Source organism: Denticeps clupeoides, chromosome 18 (genome assembly GCF_900700375.1).
Source record: "Denticeps clupeoides chromosome 18, fDenClu1.1, whole genome shotgun sequence".
NCBI lineage: Eukaryota > Metazoa > Chordata > Actinopteri > Clupeiformes > Denticipitidae > Denticeps > Denticeps clupeoides.
In genome coordinates, this window is record NC_041724.1 from 5917528 (window position 1) to 5931361 (window position 13834).

Genomic DNA, 13834 nt, shown 5'->3' on the forward strand with positions numbered 1-13834 from the left:
CTTGGTCAAACAATGTTTCTTCCTCTGATTCATAGCCTTGCCGTGCATTCAAGCGGCCGTGGTCCCCGTTTGGAAACTGTAATTACCTGCTCCCCTTTTCACCAGCTCCATTCTCCCATTGAATCCCATTCATTTTACAGAGCAACTTATCCTATAACTTATTTTGCTGCTTTCCAAGCCAAGTGGTAGTAGCAATGGTGGTAGTAGCCTAGTGGTTAACACACCTGCCTATGAGCCAGAAGACCCAGGTTCAAACCCCACGTACTACCATCGTGTCCCTGAGCAAGACACTTAACCCTAAGTCGCTCCCGGGGGGGACTGTCCCTGTAACTACTGATTGTAAGTCACCCTGGATAAATGGCATAAATGTAAATGCTTACCAAGCCCTTAAAACCGTTCAATTTGAATGAAGAAGCAGTTTGTTTACAAAGTTTTCATAAAAAAGTACAACGACTAGCTAGCTATCAAATAAACCATACAATTTGACCATTCATGTGCTCAGAACTAGTAAACACAACTTTTCTGATGCCACTTAAAGGGAAGATTAAAGGCATTTTAAACAATTTAACGAAAATTATTACATTTGTTGTTATTACAGTCTATGAAGCCAGTATGTTTTTTCGCGATTTGTCATTTTCAAAAGAGGTTTTTAAAATAAAACCTAAAGAATTACACATTCCTTCACAAATCTCTGCATGGTCAATTTTTGCTTTTTAATCATACAAGATTTTGTCACCACAAAACGGGTACAATGTCACATCGAATTTGCCATTTAACGCGAGATGACACCAGCCGGACCAGCCCCGCCCCATTTGCCCCGCCCCGCCCCCTTTTGCCCCGCCCCGCCTCCCATTCTCGCTCCCAGCGCCCCTCCTCTCCGACCACCGAAGTGCCATTGTCCGCTCTCCCGCGGACTTGCACTCAGAGCGGCGAGCGCCGAGCATGGCCGGGGTCCGGGGTTCGCGTCGAGGAGGAGCCGAGCAGGATAACCAGCAGCCGGGAACCGAGCTTCGCGACACAGCGCGCTGCTGCAGACCCCGGTGACGGGACCGACAGGCGAGGTGAGACCGTCCCGAAGGTGACACAAGTCAATTACGCTGATTAACAACTGACCTGGACGCTTTCACCTGGACATAGATTTCGTTAGGAATCGCATTAAAAAACTATTTTTCAATAATTGCATATCTTGATTATATAAAGATTTATGGTTTGATGTGATTAAAAAATGAAATGCACACTTGCAAAAGCAGGAGCTGCTCCTATAATAGGCATCTTTGTCATGGGTTGTAGTAGCCTACTGGGTAACACACTCGCCTATGAACCAGAAGACCCAGGTTCAAATCCCACTTACTACCATTGTGTCCCTGAGCAAGACACTTAACCCTGAGTGTCTCCAGGGGGGACTGTCCCGGTAACTACTGATTGTAAGTCGCTCTGGATAAGGGTTTTTTAACAGACACTAAATAGGCAGATCCTGCAGTTTCATCCATGGGTTCGCGTGACTTAGTCCAAACCATCTCTCACCCCTACATTAAACGGGTCAACAGGCTATTTCACGCAGTACCTTCAGATTCCTTTGTGTTCCTTTTTTTTCCTGGCCAGCTTTTGCGCTGATGTTTCCTTTGTACTCAGCTTCCCTAGATCATGACACAAACAGATCCACACCGCTGATAATACATCCTGTTCTTAACACCCCCAGTTAGCCGAAACCACTGAAATATCAGCGCGTGCCCTGAATGACTATGCTGAATAATCCTGCACTGATTTTTAAGCATTGTTCAATATGTTGAATGTGAGGTCATTAGAATGACCTGAAATCTGGTTAACACCATTTATCCAGAGCAGGCCCGTGCTGCGCCGCTGAGTCGGACCGGGGGGGGTCCGTCTTTTGCAGACTCAGGCACAAGTGAACATGAACTTCGGATGGAACTTTCGGGCTGAACAGCAGACAAAAACGTAGACAATGCGGGAAAGAACGAAATGGTCCGTATCGCCCGGTGACGGGGCCGACCGGGGCGACGCGGCCCTCTCGCACAGACATAGCTTTGTGGCCTTGATGTGTGGGCGCCGCAAGGAGCAGCGGCGGCTTTGTGAGGGCCGTGTGAAAATGCAGTAAAGAAGTCAGGCTTCGACTGGCACTCGGGCTACGTGATGGACTGCCGCGCGCAGCCCCTCAAGTGCCGAGGAACCGGGGGCCGGGGGCGGCAGGGGAATTTTCCCAGCGAGTGGCCGGTTTAAGGAAACAGAGTAAAGCCTGTCCTCTCCTCGCCACCGGCTGCCCACTAGGTGCTTATGTAAGAACCGGGACTTTGCCATTTGACTGCTGGGTCCACAAGATCTAATTGAGCCTCTGACTTAGAAGATGTTGAGATCCCGAATGGTTTTGAAGGAAGTGCATGGACGTGCCTGCAGTCCCAGCTAAACCCCCACAGCGAGCGAATGTTACGGGGGCCAAACAGAAACCACAGTGACATAGCTCCGGTCCGAAAGGAGTCAGCCTCGCTTGTGGCCCGTGGCCCAGACCTCGGTGTTTACCAGAGAAGAAAGTATTTCAGAAAAAACCCAGGAATGAACCGGGGGGTTTGTTATCCCATGACATGAAAGAAAGTCGTGTGGCTCCACGAAAACAGCGGGCTGCTGGCGAGGCAACAGAAGCGCTCCGTTCGGCTGCAAGCAATACAACCAAGCGTCACAACGTCCGCACGGCGCAGCAGGCTCATGTCAGTAACAGCTGGCTAATGGCTTAATGATGGCGGCATCCGATGCGCCCTCATTTTCATTCATAAACGATGATGCATTCTTAGGTGTTTCGTTGTTGTCGTTGAGATTTAGTTATTTTTTTACTCTGTAAAAACTGCGGGTGGTTTGGCGAGTGCGCGTTGACCCAAAAAAACGTCCGTGTCCAGCACGCAAGCTAACTCTGGCCCTTTGTTCTGTGTCTCTTCCCCCCGTAGGCAGGAAACAGGCTGTGGCCACAGGTCCTCTTGTTAGAGACAAAGGGAACCTCACAACTGACTGGAGCCACTCACGAGTCTGTAAGCATAATGGGGAGGATGTGGCCCTACATGCAGCCCGCTTGCTGACGGCCCCGGAGAAGAAGTCCCCCCGCCGAGCCGTCGCCATGGCGAGTTTGGTGCTCAACGAGACGGGAATGGAGGACTGCGGCATCGACGACTCCTTCAAGTACAACCTGTACGGTGTGGTGTACAGCGTGGCGTTCGTGCTGGGGCTCATTACGAACTGCGCCTCGCTGTTCGTCTTCTGTTGCCGCATGAAGATGCGAAACGAGACCACCCTTTTCATGACTAATCTGGCGCTGTCGGACCTGGTGTTCGTATTCACGTTGCCCTTCAAGATCTTCTACAACGTCAACCGCCATTGGCCCTTCGGGGATAGGCTGTGCAAGATCTCGGGTGGGGCCTTCATCACTAACATCTACGGCAGCATGCTCTTCCTCACGTGCATCAGCGTAGACCGCTTCTTAGCGATCGTGTACCCGTTTCGCTCACGAACGATACGCACCCGCCGCAACGCCGGAATCGTGTGCGCGGCCATCTGGCTCCTGATCCTGAGCGGTGGGATGTCGGTGACCTTCTTCTCCTCCACCAACAAGAGCAAAGGCAGCACCACCTGCTTCGAGGGCTTCTCAAAGACCACGTGGAAGACCTACCTGTCTAAGATCACCATCTTCATTGAGGTGGTCGGGTTCCTCATCCCCTTTCTCATCAACCTGGCATGCTCCTCAATGGTTTTGCGGACGCTTCGCAAGCCTGCCACACTGTGCCAGATCGGTACCAACAAGGAACGGGTCCTGCGCATGATCGTGGTCCACCTGGCCATCTTCATCATCTGCTTTGTGCCCTACAACTCCGTCCTGTTCGTGTACGCCATGGTCCGCACACAGGCCCTCGCCAGCTGCTGGCTTGAGCGGCTGGCGCGCACCCTTTACCCAATCACGCTCTGTGTGGCCACGTTAAATTGCTGCTTTGACCCCGTGGTCTACTACTTTACCTCGGAATCGTTTAAGAAGTCGCTCACGACCGCAAAGGGCCAGCCCAAGCAGGAGAACGTGCTCCGCAGCGAGGCCCCAATATCCAGTACCGAGGCCACTAATGTCGAGACATTGGATCCCCACAGACTAGCAAGTAACGGCAAAGAACAGGTGACAGAGACCCAGTTCTGAGCAGGAACAGCTGCAAGACGTGCGAACATCAAAAAAGCTGGGATTTCCAAACCCAGCTCATGCGTAACGGGGGGCGGGGGGTTAATGAGGTCGTTGTTTGTGCTAAACGGGAGGAAAGTCTTGGAATTTGTACTTTTGGACTGACACCAGGGGAGCCACGGCGGCCCTAGAAGATTTGTGCTTGGTTCTTTTCTCACTGATGTCGTGTTCACGAAAGAACGGTTGTTGAAGGCTTGCATTGTTGTGCATGGCTGTCATCACATTTTTTTTTTTATTCCCCAGTTCCCGAACCACCATTTAACCAGCATTCATATCTTCACTTTGTTCTCACAAAGCAGTCATATTTCGTATTGCTTGTCTTCGGTTATTTGGTTTTATTAGCACTGATACACACAAGCATACGCCCATGAATGCACTGGATTGTACAAATGTTATTTTGTTATTTTCTGAGGAAATCTATTATTTGAACGAAAAATGGTTAAATTTGATTTAAACTGTCCACTGTTAACATTGCACTTTTATAATGTGAAAATGCATTTGAATTGAAATCCGAGTGTTGTAATCTAGGGTCAAATTGAGAGGCCATTAAAAAAATGTGTGCTTCTGAAACATTGACTGATATTGCCGGGGAAGACATCCAGACAGGAATTTATTTTACATACACTCAGTCAGTCACTCATGTTCACTTTCGCAGCTAATTGGATTGTTAAAAAAAAAAAATCTTACACGCGCTAAAACAGTCTTTAATTTAAAAAGACTTTAATTTAAGATGGGCTTTCATATCTTTTTTTTGCTACCTAAGAGCTACCTGTTTATGCGTTTTTACTCTCTGGAATTAGGCTGTGCAAGGGTCCTGAACCTAGCATGGGACAAGCAGCAGCTCTGGGATGAAAAGAACAAGATGCACCAGTGTGGTTAAATCTCAATCATTTAAAAAACTGGTTGTTTCTATAGGTAGAATTCCTGAATTTGGCCACACTCAATTATCTCTATATAAAATGATTTTAGACCAGAAATGTGGTACTAACCCCTTAGAAAGACTGCATATGCCTGTTGGCAATTTATCATCCAAGATCAAAGTGGATTTCATATATTAGGACTGCATGCCTTTGAACTTAACATGCAATGTAAGTGTTTCATATAAGCTGTGATTATAGAATCATTGTATTTGTTATGGTGCATCACTCATGCACCATAAGCACTTATTTCAGTAAAGTTAGCCTTTTTATACCTCAGGTGTCAGAAATTAAAGCAGGGAAATAAACATAAATCCACCCAACAATTTATGTGACCCAATTACTCAGAACAAGCACACAAATGATTGCTGGCATGCTGGTTTTAGTTGAAGATCCAATTCCCTCTTCATCCCAAAACTGTGCTATTGTCAAAATAAACGTTTTCAAAAATATGTTGTAATAGTACTGTGCATTTTAGACATAATTCTAACTGTAACAATAGCTGCATTTTAATAGGGAATTATGCCAAAATGTGCTCTGTGGGCACCCCCACACTGTCGTTAAAGGCCTTGCCCAGTAGAGCCCACAACAAAGATGACCCAGTGGCTAGTTTGACCCTGATGGCATTAAGCTTTTTTTCGGGCAAGTCAATCACAAGGGAAGAATGAAGAACGATGAAATTATGCAGCAAGTTGGACGAGTGGACCATGAATGGAGGAAAAAGGATCTTGCGCAAAGGCCAGGCTGGGAGCCCTTCACTGCTTTGGCCCATTGTGGCTGCAGGGCCAAGGGTGCATTATGTCCACAGCAATACAGGCATTGTCTCTGGAGTGAATGAGAAGTCTTTAGCTTAATCAGGTCCAAGTCCGAAGGACCCTAATTCTCTTAAAATACGTTGTTATGGGTCCTTTCTGGCATAGAACATTCACTGGATTCCAAATTAGGCTCTTATGGCTGTTGTTTTTTTGAGGAAAAACATATGGTTAAGTGCCAGGGAGCCAAAGTGACTCCAAGTCCTGCAGAAAGACAAGGACACTGCTGTGAAACACATCAGTTTGTCGCATTCCTTGATTAGTGACACAAAGCTCATAAGACAAAGGAGAAAAAAAAAAAAAAAAAAAAAAAAAAAAAAAGGGCAAAGGTGAACTGCTAAACACTGAGACAGACCTGGAACCTCAGACAGCTTTTTTAACGGTGCGTGTATGCCGTACATAAGTGGCAGGGACATCTGGGGACTGGGACAAATAAAACAATTCAGCAGAACAGCTTTTCCAACTAATGCTAAGGGAACCCGAGCGGGAGGAAATGATGCAGCAGCTGCACGGTGATGACAGAAAGAAAAGGGTTGGAGAGCCTAAAGCAAATGTTGAGAGTTTGCCAAAAGGACAAGCTGGGATAAAGAAATTAATACATGTTAACAATATTAAGTGTAATAAATGTATTAAAAAAAAAAAAAAAAAAAAAAAAAGTTGAACGGAAAGTGTAAATAAAGACGCCTATTCGTCTGGCAGTGCGTGAGAGGAAGAGGACGACACAGGATGGAGAGGGGAATGAGGGAGCACACAAGTGGGTGGTGACCTCAGCCTCGCCTCAGGGTGGTACAGGTCATAGTTTCACAAAAGCTGCACAAGTTGAGTATTTATACATTTGGAGAAAGAACACACAATTAAAAAAAAAAAAAATATATATATATATATATATATATATATATATATATAAATGCTATTAATACTACACTGTCCCACCAACATGAGCCACCCATCCTCTGCGCCTCGCGGCAGGATATCTTCCTTGCCATGGCCTAACTTTAGACATGGAGTCATTTCCTGTCACACTGGTTAACTGTGAATAAGCAGTGGAAATAGAAGGGAGTGAGGACAGAGAGGGGGGAGAATATATATCACCTTAAATCCAGAGTTGGAAATTACAAATTACATAAGGTAGTTCAAACGCCTCTGGTCGTACAGACGGGACAATCTTTACAAAAAAAAAAAAAAAAAAAAAAAAAAAAAAACATGGCGGTCTTTAAAATTAGTAATTTAGTTAAGTCAGTCATATGGAACATGTGTTTCAAAAAGAACATTTTCAAAAGTTGTTCATTTTATTTTAAGAAATTACACATTATAAAAACATTTATACACCAGTTGTTAAGGGCGGGGTCACAAACACGTCCATTGCTGCTGCTCCTCAATCTAGTTGGATTTATCTGCAATAAGAACAGAGGTTCAGCTTGAACAATGCAAAACCAATGAAACGAGCGGATGTTATAATGTTAAAACCACAATTTCTTACCTCTTACCAATTTTTCAATCCTCTCTCGTAACCTCTTGTTCTCATGCAATAACCTTGCACAGTTCAGACAACCTGGAAAAAGATAAAATAGACTCTGTTAGTGAGTGTGGGCGTGTGCAGTTTGCATTCCAGTTCGGTGGCATCAGTACACACCTTGCTTTGGGCCATTAGGAAGCCCATTCCTCGGGCCCAAGGGAGACACGGTACTGCGCAAAGCTGACAATCGAGTGATTTCTGTACAACACAAAAGGGAAGCTTAAACAAACCAGATCAATAACACACACACACACACACACACACACACACACACACACACACACACACACACACACACACACACACACACACACACACACACACACACACACACACACACACACACACACACACAAGATGAGACATGATCAGAAAAAGTAGATAATATGCACTTACTTTCAGTGCCAACAGTGGATCGTCCTGCGGAGGTAGGCTTGTTGACCAAACTCACAGAGGGTACTGTAGAAGAAAATGCAGTTATGACCGATTTATTCTTCAGAGTCAGAAGAAGGCATGACCATGGTATACAACAGCAGGTTTCCAAATCATGACCAATATTTTACATCCTTGTAGTCTTTATTCTGTAGAAAGATTATAGGAAGTGTTTTGGCAGGCTTTCAAGAAGGGTTTAAGGAAAAGCGACTGAGTAGATGGCGCCACCTGGAGTTACATAGCAGAATATTCCTTTTTCAAAAGAAGTCTTACCGGACATTTAATAAAAATGAATTGCAAAGAAAAGATGAAAGTTAAGATATTCACCAATGGAACGTTTTTCTGTTGGCACTGCCTTGTTGTCAGCCATAGGGCGTTTTAAACACCGGGTTCGGACACTTCTAGCCAGGCTTGACCCCACCTCCGTGCTGTAGGAGACCGCTATGAAAGGGTAACAGGAATATTATTGTACTGTACTCATGGCATTAAATTCTTCAGATTGACCACAGATTCATTTGATTTTCATGGATTAAATTATATTACTAGACAGTCACTGCATCTGACTTCTAGAAACTATTTATCAGTATTTATTTGAACTGATTAGAATATCTTTGTAATCGGCTAAAATCACTTGCATTTTCTGAAGCACTTGTTCAGTCTTTTTTACCTGCTGTTTTGGAATTTGAGTTAGCAGCAGCAGGCACAGGAGCATTTGTGCGTCTTAGGCTTGCAGAGAATGCTGGCAAATGTGTTTTCGGTTTGTTCAGACGAGACCTGGGAACCCTAGAGTCTGAGGGGGAAAAAACAAAAAAAATCTAAGTTATAAAGCAATCTTCAAATAGAGTCGCAGTTAAGGAGAAGTCAAAGACAGGTTGGCTCTGATCTTTTCACCTGAGGTCACATTACATGTGTTGGGAATTGTAGCAATGGTGGTAGTAGTGTTGGCCTAGCAAAAAAAAAAAAAAATAGGTCAAAGGTCAAGACTGGCACAAAGAAATCAGAACACAAAATTGAAGAATGAAATTTGACTACGAACCTTCAAAATGCTAGTCTTTATAAAAGTGGACTTAATATTCTGCTCATTCTTTGCTGGAACAGACTGTGGAGCCCCCGAGGTCCCCGTTTGTGGGGTTCCACAGTCCCTAGTGACATCTTTCATGGACTCTTCAGACGCCTGCACACTACTACAGTCTTTACTTGTGCCAGAGTTAGCGGTGTCATCTCTGGAGTTTTCAGTTGTGTTTACAGACAGCTTCTTCAGGGCATTGTAAGATGGTTTTCTTACTGCCCCAAATCTGAAGATATTCTGCTTGACCATGGGAGTGGAGGTCGCAGAAAAGCTTGATTTACTTTCAAAAGTGTCCTCTAGACTGACGAGGCTGCTGCTGATGGATCTCATGGATTGTTGAAGAGTACTATGGGAACCGGCTATAATTGGAATCTCACTTATAGTCTCAAGAGCATCAATACGGGGACCTCTGATGTTTGATAAAGAGGAACGACCCTTAGCTTCGGCACTTCTCCTTTCAGGGATTATCCGAGAGGAATTCAACAAAGCATCTGTATTTGGGTTCTTTTCATTGGCGATAACAGCGGTTGAATTCAACGGAGCACCTACGTCCACATCTACACTTGCGATGCGGTCACTGGTCAGATCTGCAGTCAAATTAAGAGGATCACTTACATTAATGTCTACATTTGAGACACGGTCAGTGGTCAGATCGGCAGTCGAATTTAGAGGAACATCTACGTTCACCTCCCCATTGGAGATACGATCGCTGGTCAGATCGGCAGTCGAATTTAGAGGAACATCTACGTTCACCTCCCCATTGGAGATACGATCGTTGGTCAGATCGGCAGTCGAATTCAGAGGAACAGCTACGTTGACCTCCCCATTGGAGATACGGTCGCTGGTCAGATCGGCAGTCGAATTCAGAGGAACATCTACGTTCACCTCCCCATTGGAGATGTGGTCGCTGGTCAGACTGGCAGTCGAATTCAGAGGAAGGACTATTTTTGCATCTACACTTGTGAGATTTGCATTGCTCACAACAGCAGTGGAATTCAACTGAGCACCTTCATATGTGACATGGCCTTTGGTCAGTACAGTGGTTGAATTCAACTGAGCCCCTAAGCTCATGTTGCTGTCTGGGATACTGGCGTTGGCCACAGCAGCAGTTGCCCTGAACTGACCAGCAAAGTTCACGTCTTCATTTGGAATATCAGCAGGGATCAAAACATCGTCTGAACTCAACTGAGCACCCAAGCGCACATCTTCCTTTGTGTCGTTTCCATTGGTTTTGATGGAGACGTTGATGGACTGGGTTTCACTCATAACTTTCTGGGCTGATTTGGGAATACAGGAGCTGATGTTTATGCTCACACCACAATCTGCAGTTTCTGTTGAGTTTAATCCCAGAACGGACTTCTCAGAATGAAATGTCTGGAAGGAATCTATAAATTTGTCCTCAGGGTCAATGTCTCCATTGAAAGGACTACCTAGCTTTGAGCTCACATCGAGAGAAGGTCTTTTACTGCATGACCGGAGGAGTGAATTCAGCATGCTGGTCCCAGCTTTCTGCGGCGTGGCCATGTCGTCCATGAGAAAAAAGGAAACACCCAAGTCCTGCCCGCCAAACCGCACCCATGGAGGGATTTCATCCATGATGTTGGAAGTTTCATTCTCTCGTGGTTGACCTTTCGGCGTGTCAGCCTCCATGGTTCGGTTCATGGTTCAGGGTGGCGAGGTGCGGGAGTCTTCCACCCCCGCCCTGTTAGCAATAGAATAAATACCATTCCACAATATTAAACATTAATGTTTAGATGGAACCACCGCCAACTCCCCTATCTTCCAGTTCTGGTTCCAGGTTTTATGAATCAGCAATCGCATGATTAAAATGCTTTAGGTCACGTCGAGTTATCGGTCTAAAAACAACATGCGTCGAGGGTCAGTGGGTCCACCGTCACGTTTTTGCTCAGTTCGCCGTGGTAAATTGGTAACGTTACTCCAGTCAGCAACACCGCTCCTAAAACGACGGGCTCGGGAAGGTACAACCGGCTTAAGCGAATAGGGGGGGTGCGAATTCAGCAGCGTGCGGCTAAAAGATTTCATTCGAACTTACCGTGTAAAACAGGAACACGTACAACCCGCACAACGTTCGAAACGCGCCTCGGTCTTTCCGATTGGACAGCCCAACTCACAGAGCGCAGATTTCAATACGTGAGGACCAATAGAGAGTCGTATCACTGCATAGTCCACCGGCGAACAACCAATGAGAACGAGCGTTTGCGTTTTCGCACACCACGTGAGCGATATTTTAAATACATAATAATACAAAATACAAATGAAATACATTTTCAATAATTGACCCATTTTACGTGACATATATACATATATATTTTTTGAACCAACGCTTTAAGACGCCTTTAGCGGCGAGTTTTAACCTTTCCGGATTTAATCACGTGCCCCAAACGGCACATTACGATTGGCAGGCAGGCATGTCAACATGACGCTAAACGTGTTTTTTGTGCTTTAATGAATGTGGATGAGTTCCATGGTGGAAGTTTAAAAGCTTTATGAACATTGATGTTCAGTCAGATAAGGTTGATGTTTTTTTTTAAGTCAACTGGATTAATGTACTGCATCCTGCATTTTTAGATTTATACATCTAGGCATTCAAACGTTACTATATTCAAAATGTCCATCAACCCTTCCAATTTCGCTCGGCTAATTGTACAGGATAAGGACCATCCTCGAGCAGCTTAGTAATGTGTCTTAACAGTGTGTTAAAATTTGACTGCTGGGTATGAATCCCTGACTCATATTCTGATTAGATTTTGACATTATGTTTTCTTATTGAGCAAGCGATTTTTCTGTCAAGCTCTACCCCAGTTACTGCTCCGCCCTTACTATCAAGTTGAGTAGTAGTTTATTTATCCACTACAGAGGGAAATAGTGTAACGTGAGGACGGGACAACATACAACAAAAGTGAAGTGATTGTCATTGTGAAATGTGTCCTCTGCTTTTAACCATCACCTCTGCAATTCGGGCCAGAGCTTCGCTGTGTTTTGTTCATTGTTAAACTGATTGTGTGCAGCTGTTGTGTGTGTTTAAATGTTGTCTCTATTGCTTCACGTCACGTCACGGAAAATAAGTGCCCTACAGGAGCAGTGGTGGCCTAAAGGTTAAGGAAGTGGCCCTGTAATCAGATGGGTTACATTACAGTATTGAGGTGAACTTTTGCTATTGACCAAATACTTATTTTCTGCACCATTACACAAAAAATGTATTCTTTAAAAACCATATTTTCTTTTTTACAAGTGTACCTTCAACTTTGATGAAAATTACAGACCTCGATTATCTCTTTAAGTGGGACAACTTACACAATCAGTGGCTGATTGTGCCCCACTGTATCAATTTTGCTTTTTAAGTGACTAGGGTAGGACTCATCTGCTGTGGCACCATCCTGAAATGTGTCACATGTGACACACCACCGCACCCAGTGCCCACCGTGAAATGTGGTCTCTGCATGTAACCCATCCCCTGAGGGAGCAGTGGGCAGCCATGACAGGAACCGGGGAGCAGTGTGTGGGGACGGTGCTTTGTTCAGTGGCACCTTGGCGGTTCAGTATTTGAACCCACAACCTTCCGATTATGGGTTCACCTCATTTACATTTATTAGACATTTATTGGTTTTGGTTTTACACCTAACAGATATGAACCTTTTTCTGGAGTGCAGTAATTTGAAGAGGTGGTTGTTTGGATGGAGGTTGTCTGTTGGTCTGACAGACACTTTCATTTTTTTCAGTTTCAGACTACTCATCTATGCACTCTTATTAATATCTACAGGACTGAATGTGTCAACATTTAGAGTAAACACTATCACGTCCTCCGTAACCGCCTCGTACGCTTCTTCCTCTTTGCGCTCCAGATGGCAGAAAGCAGTTCCCTTGGCAGAAGACCAACTTTTGCACTAACAGAGTAAGGAACATTCAATACAATTGACCCTTCTGCAACTTATTCTGGGGTAATAAGCTCTGTGAGTTTTTTTTTTTTTTTTTTTTTTTCCACAGTATAATACAGTATACTGTATTTCAATACAAAAAATGGATGTTGCTCCATTTAATTATTATTTTTCTAAATCTACATTCATACTCATATTCTGTGGCATTAAAATGACATTTTGATATGGAGGTGACATTGTATTCCTTCTTTGAGGGTGTGTAACTGAAATATGCAAATAATAACAGAAATTCTGTCAGGTTGCACTGTGATACAGTTACTGGAGGAAACTCTGTCCTCCATTACCACTCTAAGCTACTTTTTATTAAATTGGAGGAAAACTACTGTTCATGTCTACACTTTACTTTCTAGCTTTCACAAAATTATATTAATTAAGAAATTGTAGTATCTCGATTTTCATTTATGCACTTTAGGTTTCATTTCATGCACTTTATTGCCTGGACGCAGCTCCTCGTCCAGGCAATGGTCATCTCGAAACTCTCTCCTGGCTGGAGCCTCTGCAGTCACCATAAAACCACTCCAGATGGTCCAAAATGTGGCAGCCCGTCTCATCTTCAACCAGCCGAAACACACTCACGTCCCGCCTCTTCTCACCTCTCTCCACTGGCTCCTGGTAGCTGCTCGCATTGAGTTCAAATCCTTGACGCTCGCCTACAGGGCTGTAAATGGAACTGCGCCCTCCTATATCAATACAATACTACCTAGCTACACTCCTGCACGCCCTCTGAGATCTGCAAATGAAATGAGACTGAAAATCCCCACTTCACGGGGTCTCCCGCTTATTCAAAAACACACGCACATGCACACACACTGCACAAAATACATAAAACATTTTTTTTCTTCGTCTAGCACTTAACAATTTCCAAGTATGTACTTTTTCTAACAAGTTAGGCCTTATCTTAGTTTTGTTA

The 13834-nt window shown here is 44.6% G+C and overlaps 2 protein-coding genes across 2 annotated transcripts; one reads left to right on the forward strand and one right to left on the reverse strand.

The window, feature by feature from the left end:
• The first annotated feature begins 912 nt into the window (after positions 1–912).
• On the forward strand, positions 913–4792 carry lpar4 (lysophosphatidic acid receptor 4). The gene is made up of 2 exons (XM_028960370.1): positions 913–1061; positions 2955–4792. Exon 2 carries the CDS (start codon positions 3122–3124, stop codon positions 4181–4183), a length of 1062 nt encoding a protein of 353 aa, XP_028816203.1. The 5' UTR covers positions 913–1061; positions 2955–3121; the 3' UTR covers positions 4184–4792.
• A 2484-nt stretch (positions 4793–7276) lies between these two features.
• Positions 7277–11059, reverse strand: LOC114768397 (uncharacterized). The gene is made up of 9 exons (XM_028960657.1): positions 11022–11059; positions 8936–10670; positions 8791–8845; positions 8567–8689; positions 8227–8340; positions 7864–7926; positions 7585–7665; positions 7432–7503; positions 7277–7345 (listed from the first exon to the last, which is right to left on the reverse strand). The coding sequence occupies exons 2-9, from the start codon at positions 10628–10630 to the stop codon at positions 7332–7334; spliced, it is 2217 nt and encodes a 738-aa protein (XP_028816490.1). The 5' UTR covers positions 10631–10670; positions 11022–11059; the 3' UTR covers positions 7277–7331.
• Positions 11060–13834: the final 2775 nt, after the last annotated feature.